Source organism: Atractosteus spatula, chromosome 4, assembly GCF_055471065.1.
Source record: "Atractosteus spatula isolate fAtrSpa1 chromosome 4, fAtrSpa1.hap1, whole genome shotgun sequence".
NCBI classification, from domain to species: Eukaryota; Metazoa; Chordata; class Actinopteri; order Semionotiformes; family Lepisosteidae; genus Atractosteus; species Atractosteus spatula.
In genome coordinates, this window is record NC_142709.1 from 56221078 (window position 1) to 56238563 (window position 17486).

General features: G+C 41.5%; 1 protein-coding gene across 2 annotated transcripts; it reads left to right on the forward strand.

Moving 5' to 3' along the window:
- Positions 1–1478: 1478 nt before the first annotated feature.
- mfsd8l1 (major facilitator superfamily domain containing 8-like 1) lies at positions 1479–13020 on the forward strand. 2 transcript variants are annotated; one of them, XM_088914345.1, is made up of 12 exons: positions 1479–2037; positions 3044–3229; positions 5475–5537; positions 6487–6606; positions 8411–8490; positions 9012–9312; positions 9616–9689; positions 9993–10206; positions 10498–10620; positions 11449–11579; positions 11738–11859; positions 12226–13020. In XM_088914345.1, exons 1-11 carry the CDS (start codon positions 1962–1964, stop codon positions 11819–11821), a joined length of 1452 nt encoding a protein of 483 aa, XP_088770471.1. In that variant the 5' UTR covers positions 1479–1961; the 3' UTR covers positions 11822–11859; positions 12226–13020. The 2 variants fall into 2 exon arrangements, with proteins under 2 accessions (XP_088770471.1, XP_088770472.1); XM_088914346.1 differs by lacking the exon at positions 12226–13020 and adding an exon at positions 12007–12123.
- The last annotated feature ends 4466 nt before the right edge of the window (positions 13021–17486 follow it).

Sequence of the window (17486 nt, forward strand, 5' to 3'; positions counted from 1 at the left end):
CCCATGGTCTTCTTCTATGCACTCCGACACACCATTAGGCTTTATTAAACTAAGCCTAAGCCATTATTGAATACAGTGAATACAACCGGACAGCAATGTAGTAGATGACATCTACCATAAATAGTATGCATTATTAGCAAAATACATATCTTAGTCCTTTTGCAGCCAAGGTAAGAAAATGAAGTGCAGTGCTGTGACCCTGGCTGCTGTCCAGGAGGAAACTGGAGTTGAGAGCTGCTGGCTGTGCTGAATAATGGATGCAGGGTGTCAGGTGGTAGTCAGGACTATGAGGAGCGTCAACACTGTAGTACCCATCCCTCCTCTCAAGGGAAACAGCAAACCCGCAGTCCAGGACACAGAGGCTCCAAGGCAGGGAGTCCTGGACCTGGAGGACAAGCGTGCCTGCAAGTTTCCTACTTTTCAAAGGAGCAGCCCATGGAGAGCTGGGGGAAGTTGTAAAGTTGGTCCCATCAAGACAATAAGGATCTGATTTAGGCGGTCAAGAGCTGTGTTGGAAGCTGTAGACACACGGATCTGCCAGGAGCAAAACGTCCTACCACTGCCATACAGCCTGTGTCCTGGCTCTCCCCTGCTGGAGCCCCACAAGAACAACTGCAGCCTGCTATGGCTTTCAGCTTCAGTGAAGAAACACAGTCAAGCAGGATAGGGATCTCCATGTTAAATCTATTTCATATTCCATCTGGAGTTCATTTCTCATTTACACTGTGGATAGACATCCAATTTTATACCATCAGAACAGAACCCTGCAGATAAAGTATATAGATAGACATTCATTGAGTAAAGAAGACCTGCTTTAATTAATCTGTGTTTCTTCAGTGGTTTGGTATTGACCTTGCGTGAGGTATTTGTAATGTTAATTCCAAATAATCTCCTAACTACTTAATTAAAAAATCACTCACTTCAGTGGTAAAATGCAATCGTTCCACGTGTGTAAAAACTGGTGACTTTGAGAGGTGATGAGATCAAGGGATGATATATAAACCCTGCTATATTGGTTCTCTCCAGGATCAGGGCTGGCCAGTCCATTCTAATACTAACGTCACTTTGCAGGTGGTTAAAAATCATAAATCTGCCTCATCTCATTCATTCTCAGAGACCCACAATGATTTCTTAAAGGATGGCTATGCATCTGAAATTATGGACTTTTATACAGTGGTGTGTTCATTTCAGTGAATCACCCTCAAATCTGGTTCATAATAGAAGAGAAAAGCTAGTTAGTGATAATTGAAAACACATAATAATCTATTAGTGCAATCAAACACATTGACCACAAATGCAAATGAATTGCAACACACCAGATAAAAATGAAAATACAGTAGTGATTCTTCTACATAAAACCTGTATTCAGTGTGCATTTTATATTTTGAATTTGCACAGTGCACGTCCATACTCTACACTAGACATGCAGACGACTCACATTATCTGTTCATAGGATTGTCCCTGAACCGGAAGTGGCTATGAAGTAATCCGTTTCGTATAGTGCAAATGGTCTATTAGTCACATTCGGTCAGACTCATACCCACGGTAGAATAGATTTGCTACAATGATTTAGGCAAGATTCTTATGTGTTATGGATTAAAACAAGAAGATTATGTTCGTTGAAGAATTTACCACGATAGAAGAGCGGGCGGAGATACGGCTCCAGCTGTAAAGCGAAACGAGCAAAACGATTAAGAAGAATAGTTTACCTGTTTCGCCAGGCCAGGTCTATGGCTGTTTGTGTTTTCCCCAGTACCGTGGTAGGACAGCAGCTGAGGTAGTGCTGTGAGGGATGGACTCGTTTCTCACTATAGACCCATGGGTTGTAATTGGTCGCAACGCCTCTTTCATTATTAAACAGGCTGGACGGGAGGAAAGTGCTCTTCTTCCCTGTCCATCCTGACGACATAGGTTTAAGTTTAAACTAAATAAAAATAGAGATTAAGAATTAGGGCGGCAGGATGGACTACCAGAAGAAGAAGAAACTGACCTTTTTCACTATCGGGCTCATCTTCCTTTTGAGTGGCATTGAATACGGTGAGCGAGATTATTTTTTAATAGTGTGGGTTTGTATTGGATCGAACTTAAGTTACTTTTTCATTTTAACGCTGGCCTTTCACTGTAATAACTACCCAGATGGGCCCTTGATTAAAACAATAACCCGAACTTAATCCGCACTGTTGTCATGGGGGTTTAAATAACGTCCGATGTGACTGCTGTCCAGAGCGGGTTGATTCTCTGCACCAAGTGCCTCTACCCCTCCGATTAAAAGCGAGTTGGGTATTCGCAGCATTGCTGCATTTTCAGGCGTGAACTTCACGATTCGTATTCAAACATTAATATCTATGTATTCGTTTAGCGGGGAATAAAGCAGCGATATTAAAAGGGTTGTTTATATTACTCTTTAGTAGAGGTTGCTTATGCTGAGACACAAACTGTGAGAAAAGAATGCGAGGGAGTGTCGCCGTTTGTCCTTGTAAAAGTGAAGAGTATTTGTGTGGGGAGTGTTTGCTTGCCTATCTAGCAGGCTGGCTTGCTTTACTTTCTAATCGGGCAGGCGCTTAACCAACAGAAGCTGGGGTCGTGAGGGAAGTTGGGCTGTGCTGATTCAGCACAGAGGTTCCTTAATTTTTTATTACTGTTCGTGGTGTGGTTTTGATGGGGGTCCCCTTTCCTGTAACAGTAGTGCAGTAAGCAGCCAGGCTACAGCAGCAATTATTAAACAGCTCGTGTCTCCATCAGTTTCACAAAAGACCACGTCTCCATTCACAGATTTCTGATCCACATTACGTCAAGTATCTGGGAAATAATGCATTTGTTTCAGTTCTGCTAATCATTACTGTTTTGATCAGTTTCTGTGCTTTATTGCTTATTGCACAGAAGCCAGATCTGTGTTGCTGTCATCAGTTTCTTAAAGCGGTGATTCATCTTCATTGAGAAACTGGTGTGGAACAGGAGTATGCTGTGTACCGTTTTCAACGTTTTCTTCTCATGGTCTTCTCCTCCTTGTGTCCCGACTGGCCCTTTTCCTCTCCGTGTCCAGCGGTGATCCTGCCCACTATCTGGCGGTACCTGCAGACGTTGGGAGCAGAGCCCTATTTCCTGGGTTTGGGCCTGTCTGCGTTCAGCCTGACTGGACTGCTGTCTGGGCCGCTGTTCGGGCACTGGTCAGACCGCACGCGCCGCACCAAAGCCATCATCCTCTTCGCCAACCTCTTCGAGATTGCTGGTGAGCCCTTCTGTCCTGGTCAAGTATTAGAAATCCCCCAACTCCCCCCCAGTACTGTGTAAAGGAAGAACAGGGGGTCAGTTCCAAACAAGAGGAGGCTATTCGGCAATTCTGGCCTGATTCGTGTTTGACGTCTAGAAACGGCAAGATGGCTTTACCAGAACATGGCATTCTGAAAAACATCATCCTGTTTTATGGAGATACACTTGCAATTTCCACCAATTCCAGGGGTATTCAGTGAAATTGACATTTGGGGCATGGCTTTTGTAAGGCAAGGTGGTGGACAGTCTGTCTCAAGGTTTCCAAACTAGCAGCAAAGCTGTTCATTTGACTGGAACTTCCTAAAAAAAAGTGGTGCACTAGTGTGGAATATACACACTTCAGCCAATTATTTGTTGATTTGTATGGAGCTTTCTGGAAACGGTCCTGGCAGAGGCTACAGTGTTCTCATGCTGAAGCGTTTGTCGAGTGTCTTGGAGAAGAAATGAAAGGAACTGTTTTTTCTTAACTTTTCCCCCTTCTTTCATTTTGAAACATTTTGGTGTAATTTGGTTTCAATTCCTCTGCAGGTAATTTGTTGTTTAGATATATTTATATATTAATTTTAATGTTTCTTTTCGGTGTAATGGAAAATGGAACATGTGTAGTTTTTTCTTTACCTAGTCCAATTGGTGAGATGCATTGACAGTTCAATGGAAGAATTCTCCCACATTCTACCATATGGGAGGCAGACAGTTTTGATTCCCAGCCAATGCATAAGTTGTACTTTTAACTAATTGGGGTAATAGACTTTCTCTAATAATATAATAATAAAAAATTAGTATACTATATTGATGTTTTTATTATTTTATATATCACTGTTAAATAGAAATAATAAAAGTAACAATATCATAGATGGACCTATGTAGTGTACAGCTGCTGTGTGCCTGTTTCACAAAGTAAGATTACGCAGTTGCCCAGATATATAAAACATATACAGTTTCCTGTATAGTCTGTTCTGGTCATGATGTGTGCTATTCAGGTTTGCTTACATGTTAAAATAACATTAGACCCATTGGCTTACATTGGAGCAGTGGTGTAGCCAGTATTTCATATTTTGGGTGGTGGACACACAGCATAAAACAGTGATCCCAAGATTGTTTCAGGCAAAAAGATGTTTCAAGAAAGCTGGGTGTGTTGCGATTTGACAAACCAACATGAGTGCAGAAGTTTGCAGCCTCCTGCCACCATTTTTCAGCAGCCACAAAATGTATCGCTGCTAGAAAACCAGCTCAAATAAAAAGACCTAAACTAAAAAGTGTTCAGCTACTACTACCTGTATAAATATTTGTATTAATAAATTAAGTGTAAATGATGTTTATTATACTTGAGTTATTTTTATTTATTTTCAGCTGCCAACATGTCCTTTTAGTTACATGATTTTGTATTTAAACCCACTTAATATGGAATATTAAGAAGTACTACAACAGATTAAATTAAGCTACTAACATATAATGCACCACAACTGCAACCATGAGTTCTGACACATGTTCTGAATGGCTGCATCTGTAGATCAGCACTGATTCAGGACTGTCCAGGGCAACTGGAGGTCACGGTTCTGCTGAGTTAGTACCTAAGTGCACTTAAGTGACTGAATCTTGTTTTTAATCTCAGAGTTGTTTCCACGAATGTGTTTATAATTGGGTTGTGGGAAAGCTCTTGTCTTTAAAATGAGAAACTCTGGAGAGATTCTATCCAGCAGATTTTAGTTTGCCTTTCCAAGTCCAGGTACATAATGCATACAGTCTTATCTTGATCACATGTTCAAGAACTCTGTTTCGGATGTTAATCAGATGTTTGTTCTGTTTTATTATAAAATAATAAAGCAAAGTCACATTGATTGTTATAACATTTAATAGTAATTGCTCTGTTACTTTTATTTTTTCTAGACTCGTAACTGATAGGATGCAGCATTTTCTCAAGGTTATTGCACTGTTAAAATAATATCCGTTAGCTAAGGCAAGAAATGTAGGGTGTTACTTAGTATCTTACAATTTTTTTTTTCCATTTGGTTTCCCTCCATGGTATTTTTGTTTAAATGCAGATATTCACATTCAGTCCTTAAGTTTTAAGTTTGGGTAATTCAAATTGCAGAAATATGCTCTGGCTGACTGGACTGGCTTGCTCATTCCCTGCTGCATCTGGGAAAGGTCAAAACAGCTGCAACTCTGACACTCTCTTCTTCCCACCCCCCTCTCTCCTCCAGGAAACATCATGTACTTTATGGGCTACTCCAAATGGCTGCTACTGTCCAGCAGGCTTGTGGCAGGTAAGGGGTTAAACTCATCTCCACACAGAGTGTACTAAGAAGATTAGTCTCACACACTCTTTTTCCTTATGCTGTCTGTTCTGAGCCCAGAGGTGTACACTGAATTCAGAGATGACTTCACAGTACTGTCGGTTTTGAGATGGACTCTGTGCAAAGGCCTATTTCCTAGGAACAGTAACACCCTATCAAACCCCTGTGATGTGTATAAACTCTATCATGCAGTATAGCCTGGGCTCTCTGTGTGTGTGGTACAGTATAGCTAATATGTCATGCTGTGCCCTTGTGGTGGTGGTGTGCCCAAAGATGTATGACGTCTGGCTACTAATTTAGCATTAATAATTTGTGACCTGTAAAATAATGGCAAGAATAATATAGACCAGAATAAATCCATTAACAGGTGCAATGATTTAACACACTGCCTTAATAGAAATCATAAAAGATGAGGGACAGAAATTCATAGTACTGGGATGAATAAAACACTCTATATCAAGTGAAACAAAAGCAACATGACACAAGGACCACCCATTCATGCTCATAACAGAGTTCGAAGACCATGATGAAGAGTTTGAAGGCTGTGTGAACAAATTACTGCCACATCATTGGACCAATTGTGAGCAATTAGTGGATCTGTAGATGTAGTGTGAAAAGATGGTCACGAGGAAGCACTGAAAAGTGGTCAGAGAAGATGCAATTCTGATTTTTTTCATCACATTTTTACCAGGATGGAGAAAGAGAGTGTAGAACAGACAGGAGAGCAAAGAGAATAACAGGAGAAGGGATGTTTCAGGAGAGACTAGTGATTTAAATTAGGTGGGGGGATGAGTGCTGGAGTTCTTAAACTGAGATCAGAGAAGCAGTGAGTGAGCTGCAAGGTTCTGGATGTGCTGAGGAGGGGTGTGGCTGGGTGTTGAAGCAGAGACATGAGAGTTTAATTGTGCTGTGTGTTTAGGTATCGGGACTGGTGCAGGTGCCTCGATCTTTGGCTACCTGACGCGGAGCACGCTGCCGGAGGACCGTGCCACTGTGTTTGCAGCTGTGATGGCCTGCCGGCAGGCTGGACTCCTGATTGGTCAGTTCTGCCTTTGTGTTCATACATTTCCCAGCCATGTGCTTTGTTCAGCAGGAGATATAAACAATATCGGAACTGATTAGGTTACTGAATGACAATAATGGACTGTAACTACTTTACAACTGTAAGCTCTGTAAAGTAGTGCTACCCGTCCTACTCTTAACAGATTTTAAGGGTTTCTTAAAAAAAAAAAACATCTTCATAGCTGTGGGTAAAGAGGCAAAAGTGTTTTAAAAAATATTACAACTGCTTAAAAATGTTAAGATCTAAGCCTTAGCGTACAGTCATGTTTTGCCGATTGCAATGTTAAAACTGAATTTTACATGATATTGCAGTAGTTGACTATGCTCACTAGTTTGTCCACATGCGATTTAAAAAATACCTAAGGCCAATCGTATTTGATGCATTTAAAAAAAAAAGTCAACTCTAGCCTTAGATTTTGAACTCTACAAACCATCATGTTCCTTCAGTTTTAATGAGTGGGAGATGGCAAAGTGCATTTTGTCAATGATTAATAATACAAAAATCATTTACTTGTAGATGTTTTTATGAAGAGAATTGTCAACAGGTACTTCTACACTGCTGTCTTACAGTAAGGCAACAGGAAGGTCCACTAACTTGCTCAATGAATCACTGTTGGATAGTGATCTTCTGACACAAAACCATAACCATAACATTTCCTACCCATTGAATCCCAGGTCTGAGAGGATTACTGTACAGAACCCAAAGGAGGAAGAAAGGGGATTCTGGTGCAGTGTGTTATTTCTAAGTCAGTCACATTTTGGGTGTTAGGTTGTAAACCAAATTGTTATGCCCAAATCATAGAGTAAATGGCTGTACTCTTGTAAAGGTGCTCAATGTATTATATATTAAAAAAGTCTTATACTCCCAAGGGGCTCAAACACTGAACATGCTTTCTTTAAGTTATGGTTCTGCCCTATAATTTAGACCAGAGGTATCAAACCCAGTTTTTGGTGGGCCTAATGCAGAGGTTTCCAGCCCTTATTCTAGTAATTCCCAGTCCAGTTAGTGTCCTAGATCATTCTAAGCAATATTTTTTATAACGGTTAAACTTGGAAGTTATTAATTAATAAAGAAAGTGATTTGTGATAAACTTTTAATAAAGTTTAGTGGATTGCAGAGAACATTCTTATAAAACAACTAGAAGCTTCATTTAAAGTATAAGCCTTATTTGTTCTGCTTCGTTAGCCGCACAGGCAACTGAAACCTTGGATCGAATAGTAACAAGAAGACACCAGGCTCTCCAGGAATTGAATAGGTTTCATCCTTAGCTCTGCCATTAGTTACCAGTGACTGGAATTCCCAAGTGGGTATTAACACATGGTTCACTGGACCCCACCAACATTGGCCTGAGATACCAGTATGTAAGATACCCAAGGTGTCAGTGACAGATTCACCCCTCTTCCATGCAATGCTAACTCTTTATGGTGTAGTGCTTCTTGCAATGTGTCCAGAGCCAAAGATCGTTGTGCTAGCACACCTCCAACACCCACCTGTCTGCCTGTGCTGATCAGGGATTGATGCCAATTTGGCATAGCCAATTGTTCAAGGGGCAAGAAACTGGTAATGTTTTTGTAAATATAACATAGAAATGCAGAACAGAAAGGAAATGAGGAACAAAATGCTGGGAACTGGACATGATTCCGGGAATATTTTCTAACCCAGGTATAGATATCGAACTGTGGCAGTATAGTGTGAATTGCTATGGAAGGACTAGCTCATAAATGCGTACATAGTCATTTAAAACTACTTGCTTATCTCTGACTTTCTCTGACTCCTACAGGGCCGGCCTTCAACCTGTTCTTGAGATTGTGCGACTTCCACCTGGGACCATTCATTGTGAATAAGTACACATCACCAGGGGTAAGTGGAGAGAACTTAAACTGATTAAACTGGAGCAGTGCCAGCATTTTTGCATGGTGCTCTTTATTTTAATTGAACTACATTAAATCTTCAAGTGGGTAGCTGCGTCAGCATGCGTAGGGTGCAAAGGAACAAGTGATAGGTTTATTTCATGCTGAAAAAAAAGAAAACACAATGTTTTGGCCGTGGAGCCTTCTTCAGGTGTGAGAAGTCTGCTTAGGTATCTGATATTTTAGTGGTGATACAAGGTGCTTGTAAAGTTAATTGGTATATTTGAATAACTGTGATATTGGATAATGTAATAACTATGGAGAACCAACTAGAAAGTAAATGTGGAAGGCACACTTGTGTATGACAGTTGTAAACACTCCACATACAGGCTGTCAAGTCCAAAACTGTTGGTCACAGTGTGCTCATATAGTGCCCTCTGGGACCTCAGAAGTGTCAAGTTGAGGCCCGCTAGCCTGTGACAACTGTCTTTAGGATGGGCAGGAAGTGACTGTGCCTCTGGTTCTCTCCAGCTGTTCATGTGTTTCCTGTGGGTGCTGCTGCAGCTGGTGGTCCTATTCCTGTACTGGGACATCCCTTCACAGGGGGCACCGCAGCCCCAGGGGGATGCTGAGAAGGAAGAGGAGAAGCTCCTAGTGCCTCCAGTGACCCCTGAGCCATCGTACGGCAGTGTTGACCCTGGTGTGCCCAGCTCTGTGGGTGTCGCACACAATCATGTCCTCCCCAAAGGCACTGTGAGCCCCCCCTCGCCCCCACCCTCCCCTCCTCCATCCACACTCACCAACCCCTTCCACCGTTTCAGCGCCAGCAAAGGTGAGTGTTTGTGTCCCCAGCTCACAGCTACCTGATTGGATGTGTACCCACTCTCTCATAGTGCTTGCTTGCCCATTTTACCATAACCCATCCTTGCTGTCTCATTGCCCCTGTGGTACAATCGCTCTCAGTACTATTAACTGAGATCATGAGATCATGTCTTGGATCATGTAATTTTATGCTCTACCTGCGCGTCTTGTTGCGGTGTGTGTGCACGCGTCGACCCCGTCTCTTTGTGACATGTTGTGTGTATCTGTGTGTATGCACACTGCTCTGCAAGTGACGCTGTGCTCTGTGCTCCAGAGTACCTGCGGGAGGAAGTGGTGGTGCTGCTCACAGCTCAGTTCATCACTCTCTTCAACCAGACTGCACTGGAGGTATGAGGGATTGCTGCAGGAGCCACTGAGTGTACAGGCTAGACTCCCAGTGCAGAGCAGAGTGAGCTGTTTCTGTCTTGATTAACTGACTTGCTGATGTGCTCTGTAAATAGCCTAATCTATTGTTATTTCAGACTGTGACTGACTATGCCATGTTATATGAAATACAACACGTTTAAAATGTTATGCAGTCATGTTATTTTAAAAGGGAGGAGGTGATAAAGTTGGTCTTCGATGCAAAGTTTAAACATGTACATGCTGTTATCCATCTGCCTTCACCATCCTTTCTTTCTCTTTCCCCAGACCATGGTGACCCCACTGACCCAGAAGTACTTTAACTTTGGGGAGCTGGAGAATAGCATTATGTACTGCCTGTGTGGTGTGGAGGTCATCGCCGGGTTCTTTTTCGTGCGCTGGCTGAGCCGGCGCTGCACGGACCGCGTGGTCCTCGTTGTGGGGCTCATCATCTCCAACGTGTCCTGCGTCTGGTGCCTCATCTTCCTCGCAAACCCACAGGGTGAGGGTGCCTGCCAGCTCCACTGAAGGGGTACTGAGATGTATACAATGTGGTATCTCCATATACATTATGGATTAAGGCACACCAAGAGATACTAAGACAAACTCAGGCTCAAAGACTAAGATGCTTTAAAACTCTGAGATTCATTCAGATTCCCTCAAGGGGCAACCAAGGCAGCCTCAGTAGCCTTTGGAGATGATAGGTTATACGCAGGCTCAAATTGAATGTATTGAGATATGCTTGACTAATTGCTTCATCGCTCACTCTGCCCTCTCTCTCTATCTTTCACAGGCGGATTACCCTGGCAGCTGACGGAGTTCGTTATCGGGGTGTTCCTTCAGGTTCTGGGGCTCCCTTTTGTGGCAGTCTCTCAGGTTTCTCTGTTCTCCAAAGTGACGGCAGAGAAAACTCAGGGTGTGTATCAGTGTTTGGGTTTAACTGTACTACAGTTATTGTTCCAAGTGGTTGTGGTGTTCATGTTATCTCTGACTTCTTTTAGACTGGTACTCTGATTTAGCTAAACTTTGGAATCCAGTGAAGTTGAGGTTTCTGGTATGTGTTTAGCTACATGTAGGGTTAAACTTACACTACAGTTAGGATTTCGCTAATATTACAGCTACATTTTAATTTGAGTTGAAAAGACTGCTAGTATGCCATGTTGTACTTAACGTTTAAGTAACGGGTTGGCCGTGGGGATGGTGTTGCCCTTAGGTCTAACAATGGTACTAGCGTTTAAATGACAACATAAGCCCAATGCAGTCCTCGCATCATTCTAGTAAAGCCAATTGAAATGTAATTGTAACACTGGTTGACTTCAATGATTTTTCTCACCCTAGCCCAAGATCTAGGCTAGCATGTGCATTAACATTTTTTCGGCATCCTCATGGATTAGCAATGCAGATACAGATAATGATGGGGTTCTCCATGTTTTGGGCTCATGCAGGCACAATGATCAGGTCTGGACTGCTTCCTTGGCAAGACAGCCTAAGCCACTTATAAGGGCAGTCAAAAACTTTGCTGCACTTTGAACAATAGATTACATCAAGTGTTGAGATTAAGGCATTATAAGATCACTTTCCTTTTAACTGTGGGTCTCGACAGTTATTCAGTTCTTTTCCTTGTTTAGTTTATAACTGATGGGGGAAGTCTCCTGTGTGGTGTGTGGTGCGTGGTGCAGTATCTGTATGTTGTGAAGTGCTCCCTCTGCAGTGAGTCTCACTTTGCTCTCGCTCTGGCCGGCAGGCTTCAGTCAGGGGCTACGGCGCTCTGTTGGGGGACTGGCAACAATCCTGGGGCCACTGTGGGCAGGGGGGCTCACAGGGAACCTGTACATCATGCTGGGAGTGATGATGGCCCTGCTCCTCATGCTTACTGTGAGTACACCTGACCTCCGACTTGCGTGCAAGCTGTGGTTACTGCATGCCCACTATTGTAGCAAAGGCTGACTCAGTAGTGGCACTCACTGGCAGAGTGCTTGTCTCAATAGGGGTAAACGTGTGTTGTACTAATGGCAGTTTGCATATTTGTTTAGGTGATGATGGTGTTCTCCTATGATCAATTAGTGGAGCCCACTGTCATCATAAACCATACTGATATCCAAGAGGACTGTGGGTAGGAGCTGCTTGTGGTCTCCAAGGAGATGAGCAGTGGAAGGTGAGGGGTGGGACTGTATGCTTTTCATGATGGTCTACACTGAAATAATTGCTAATGGTATTAAATCATAATTATTAGTAGCCTTATATTTCTGTATATTGTTTCATCCCATCTTTAATTTTTTCCTTTATGTGTTTTTTTTTTTAGTTGTGCTCTCTGCCAAAAATCATACAATATGGAAGCCTTGTGTCTGTAACCAGTTTCAACAGTCTGTATTCTCCAGTCTAACGCTATTTTACGTTGTTTATTTTGCCTCCGATTCAGGGTCAGTCTGATCCCTGCACCTTAGTGTCTGGGTCAGATTGAACCCCACGCTAAGCTCTGTCTTCCAGTCTAACTGCTGTGTTTTTTGACTGATCTACACAGGTGTCTGGTGGATCCACTGCCCACCCTGTGGACTGCTGGCTAGAAGAGGTCTTCTTCAGGGCAGCACTGGACAAGGCAGGGCTGTAGTACTGCCTTAGTATACTTGGACACTTCTCCAGACTGAGCATCCTGCATCCCTGTTTGCACCTCATAACACTAACATTACAGGTCCTTCTATACACTGAATTACATAATTTTGATCCACTAGCATTTTACTGCACAATTCACGTGATCCCTGTCTCAGGGCTCAAGGGTTTGGCCTATTTAAAATTCTCTGCTTTTTAAAATTGCTGCTGATTTTAAAGGTAGAACTGGATACAGCCGGTGTCTTTTCACTTTGAAAGGATGAATTTATTTGCGTTTAGAAAGATGCAGAGGATTTCATCACTGTTTGGCCTACAAGTCCAGTGTTCCACAAAGCTGAGCCACTCTCCAGAGCTGCAGTAGCGATCAACTCTTATCCCGAGAATTCAGTTCTGTAGGTTTTCTTTTACTCTAAATTGCTCAAGCAAAAACTCCACAACACAAGAGCACGGAAAGCAAAGACAACTGAGCCATAGACCTGCTGGGCTTGCGGTTTTGCTGTCCATCAGAGCTATAGAGACATAATATGGAGTTTTAATATACGGTTTCAGTGTCAGTATGGAGAACCAGCACAGAATCTCAGCACAGTGTTTGAGTCTCCTGGTGGGGTAGTCTGTATTGATGCACAATGAATGTAATTAAACTGTCAGTATATTTCCTGTGGAAAATATATTGTCAATAAAATAATAAACTGTTTTCGTGTTGGTTGAAGCTAAGCATTACGGGTCCAAACAGGAACAAAACTGTTAACGCATCGCATGCAACCCCCCTCAGTCTGTCTGTTTTCCACTGCAGTGTACTACATTTATGTTTCAGAATGTATTACAGCAAACCTCGCTATCTCTTGATAGTGGTGCTATGTCATTCTTGTGGCCTAAATTAGAACACACCTCTGTATTTCTGCTGTAGTATACAAATAATGTAAAAATACACTTGTGCAATTACTGTAACTATATATAATTATTAATTATAATTGGTGCAATGCAGTGTTTAGTTACGGCACACAGCTAGCTTCCAGAATACCAGGAACAGGAGATGCAGAAGAGCACTTACCACTGTTCTCATAAAGTTTGTCAAAAAGTGTTAAATGTTTATTTATATTGTTAAATTTTTTCTACTTTTTGCAATTACCACAAGAAACCTTTCTAGTTCATTGGGTAGCAACAGTAAGTATAAAGTAAGCATTTTTTGTTCACTGTTTTAGTTCCCATTGAAACGATTGATGGAGAACTATAGTTAGACTGTGCTTCTCTCTTCTGGACAAGTGGGGGAGCTGTTAACCCACAGACTGGACTATTCTTGCACAGACAAGCTGTGTTCAAAGTGTTTTCCTTTCCTCAAGCTGTGGCTGAAACCCTGTGAAAATGAATTGGGGTGGTTTGATTATTTTTAACGAGCTGTAATTATGAAAGGTTGGCACTTTGGTTAGCATTGCTCTCTCACAGTGCTGAAGTTATGGGTTCCATTCTGAATCTGGGATGCTGTCTGTGTGGAGTTTTTGTATGTTGTCGTCGTGAGCAGTTGGGTTTCCTCCAGGTGTCCCGGTTTCCTCCCACCATCCAAAAACATACAGGTAGGTTAATTGACTTCTGGGAAAACTGGCCCTGGGTGTGTGGATGTGTGCATGAATGCGTGTGTGGCTGTGATGGACTGGCATCCCAACCAGGGCATACCCTGCCTTGCGCCCATTGACACAATGTCAATTATGTTTCATACTTTGCTATAAATTCTCTGCAAAGCTAGCAGCTTTCCCTGCTTCCTTCGGGCGGGGATGTTAGCCTAGTGGAGCTCAGCAGCCGGGGTGTGGGTATGGAACACAGGGCCGTGACCGCTGTGGACCCAAAAAAGGAATACATCTGAAACGAGTATCGCCATCATAGACTGCCGCAGATGAATGTGATCTCGTCTGCCTCGGTTCCTGTCAGTGCGTCAACTGGTGTTGATCTGCCATCGCTGTCCCCAGCCTCCACCTTGAGTCAGCTGCACCTCAATCCTAAAAAAGAGACACATGCCCTGGCCTGTGTTTCTCCACTGTGGGTGGTCCTTCCGTGGAGAGCCCATCAACCCAGTGGAGTCTGGGAAATTGCCTGTTTCACAGCTTGCGTGATGAGGAAATCATAAGTATTGCTTCATAAAGTGTGAGCATTCTACTGTAATGTTATAGTGCTGCGATAAGATCAATAATTATAACACCCCTGAGAAATACTGATGCACACAGATAATCAGGTTATTAATATTTACCCATAGTGTTTCCCCCGGCTTTACACAGACCTGGCATTTCAGATTATTGGTACTCTGTCAAATTCCACAGCCTTGAATAAATCATGTGCCAGAGATCTTGGCTAAATATAGAATGTTAAGTAGAGTGATGTTGATTACATATGGGAGGGGGGGGCGTTTTTGCTTAAAAATCCAATGACAAAGCATTGTCTATTGAAGACTGCTTTCTCCTTTTTACGTCAGTTTCCCAAACAAGATGTTTATCAAGAACATATTGCTCATTCTTCAAAAGTAATGACAACCTTCTCCGTTTTTAAAAGGACTGGAGGTTCTGTTCTCAAGGTATCTAACTGTGGTTGTACAACCTGCAATGAGAAACCTTTCTGGATTGTGTTGTCATGAGTTTCTCTTTGGGTCTTCTGATGTTGAACTGTCATTAATGTACACTTATCGTTACTTTTAAACTTGCACTAATTGTTGATATCTGACATTTTTACTATTATGCCCACTCTGGTTCCAGCAAACCCTAGTCTCATAGGTTAACTCACCAATTTACTCACAATTTGTGTATTTAATATTTATAAATATAAATGTAAAAATATTTTGCACAATTTCATCTTGACCACTTGGGCAGTTAGATTAGAGATCATTTGAAATGAAAATACTAAAACCTTGCAGCACTCAAAAAGCAAAACTGACAGTTTCTGATTTAGGAGAATCATGATCGCTCATAATTGTTGGACTGTGGCTCTATCAGGTCAGGGTTGGCCAATTCTGTGCTGTCGCAATGCCCAGAAAATCACCAACTGTGGTGTATGTTAATTGAAAAGAATGTGTAATGCAGAGAGATGTCTTTTAAACCAATTGGGTTCTCATTTTACAATAATAGGTCATGTGGCCAGCAGTCCTGTGATTTGTGAGCATTTGCCCTCAATTTAGGGACTCTCATCTAATCAAAAGGAGGAGGTAGCTGAAATGTTCTGGGTTCAGTCCTGTGATTGTCATCACAAATATGGGTTTTTGTTTTAGCTGTTTTTCCACTCAAATATATCTTTACAATTTCAATATCACCAAAGGTTAGTCATCCTGGTGCAGAGATTGGTGAGAGTGGACTAAACACACTGTAAAAAAAATCATCCTGTTGCTGATTGCAACAACGAGAGAGTCTCCCACCTGGGACCTCTCCTGAAAGAGAATGCCACCTGCCTTCTGAGTTCGAAGGTTATCTGTGGAATATTTGTGCCCCCTCATACCCCTGAAATGCAATGTCTTGAGAGAAAATGACAAGAAGCCAGAGATCAAACACCTCTTGAATGTCAAGACCCTCCCTCTCCTCCTCATCTCCAATGAGGCTCTGTGAGAGACGTTCTAGGATCACTTCTGCATTGTTATTTAAGAAGTTACCATTGTAGAAGACAAATATCTAGTCATTGGCAATCTCTGACACAAGCTGTGTTGAAATCTTTCTGCAAACTGGAGATCGGCGCAGGGCTGAATGGCTTGTTCTCAGCATGAAGTGGTTCTAGAGCTTGAGGGGGCTGGGCCAGCGATCCCTTCCCTCTGTGGTTGTGGGTCTGTGCCAAAATGGTATGATGACTGTTTTGTTTCTTAAAAAGTGGAAAGCATTTTTCTGGGATGTAACGCCTCCCCCTGAGATTGAAAGTTCGCTCACAAGCAGATTGAAAACATTATTCCCGTCTCTTGAAAAATAACATTTTTGGCCACAACTGCCAAAAGTAAAAATCTACAGCCGGTCTGCCACAGAAGAAAACGAACTCATAACTTTAAAAAAGCCAAAACATTTTGATTTAAAATTGGACTTTTTCCCCCTGCGGCACTGAATAAATAATATGTGAAGAGTTTTTGTTCTCCTAAATTCCTTACTCGGATTCGCCGAAGAGCTCCAACCAGTGATAACCCCAGTATGGCCTCCATTCTCACTTTTTTTTCAACAATAAATTAATATCCTCACTTTAAAAAAGCTACAATAATTGTCATAGTCTTTATACTTCTTGTTTTTCTGCTTGAGTTGAATACGTTTTTTTTAAACCACGCAATGACCCAGTTTTCTTAGTTGCTCTTTCTAGAAATTGTGAAACACTCATGATGGCCGAAACCTAACATTCAATTAGAAAATTCCTTCTAAAGATATTTTATAAAAAATGAAAATGCACCCAGTAATTCAGATGGTTCTTGTATCTTCAGACCTGGAACCACCTTTGAGTGTGAAGCAGCCCACGGTTCACCAACCATAGTAAAGAAACCCACAGACACAAAGAAAAGACCATATCCAAACCGCCATTCGTAACTGCAATAGTGTTGTATTATTATTTTATTATTTTTATTGTTATATAGATGTTAATCAAAGCAAATTATAGCATAAAAGCAATTATTAAAGTTAAAAAATAATTGTAGGCAAAAAATATACGTAGTACCAGTAGCTGTATGATATGACATATAATTTTTATAGCTACGATGCTGATTATTTGCTATCGACCTATTAATATTAATAATTGATTTAAATGACACTTTAACAGAATTATATGAATGATTTAGTAACGATTAAAAGTTAATTTTTTTTGCAATCTGTCCTCAGCTTGTTTGAGTGGTGGTCAAAAAATGCCTTTTGTTTTAAATCTTCATGTTTTGTTTTGGCGAATATTCACATTGAACCCTGCTTGCACTGTGCAGTACGTGATTGTTACTTGCCTACAGTAGACTTTAATCAAGGCAATGATTGCAATGATTAAGGCCATATATAATAATAATAATTAATAATAATGTTATAAGAGGAATAATTAAATTGAATGGCGTTAATGTCCTATTTTGTGGTCTGGGTTGTAAAACTTGATTATCTTATTATTTGTTTAAATTTTTGTTTATATACATGAGCAATAATATATCTTACAGCTTTCCAATAATGCAAAAGAGAAATCTTTTTTTTAGTTCTTTTTTTA

What these genes read in the sequence shown, in the direction of transcription:
- mfsd8l1 (XM_088914345.1), top strand. Translation starts at nt 1,962, where the DNA reads ATGGACTACCAGAAGAAGAAGAAACTGACCTTTTTCACTATCGGGCTC. An exon ending in GCAGGCTGGACTCCTGATTG is followed by an intron (nt 6,607 to 8,410) that starts GTCAGTTCTGCC and finishes TGACTCCTACAG; the next exon opens with GGCCGGCCTTCAACCTGTTC. An exon ending in CCCTGCTCCTCATGCTTACT is followed by an intron (nt 11,580 to 11,737) that starts GTGAGTACACCT and finishes ATATTTGTTTAG; the next exon opens with GTGATGATGGTGTTCTCCTA.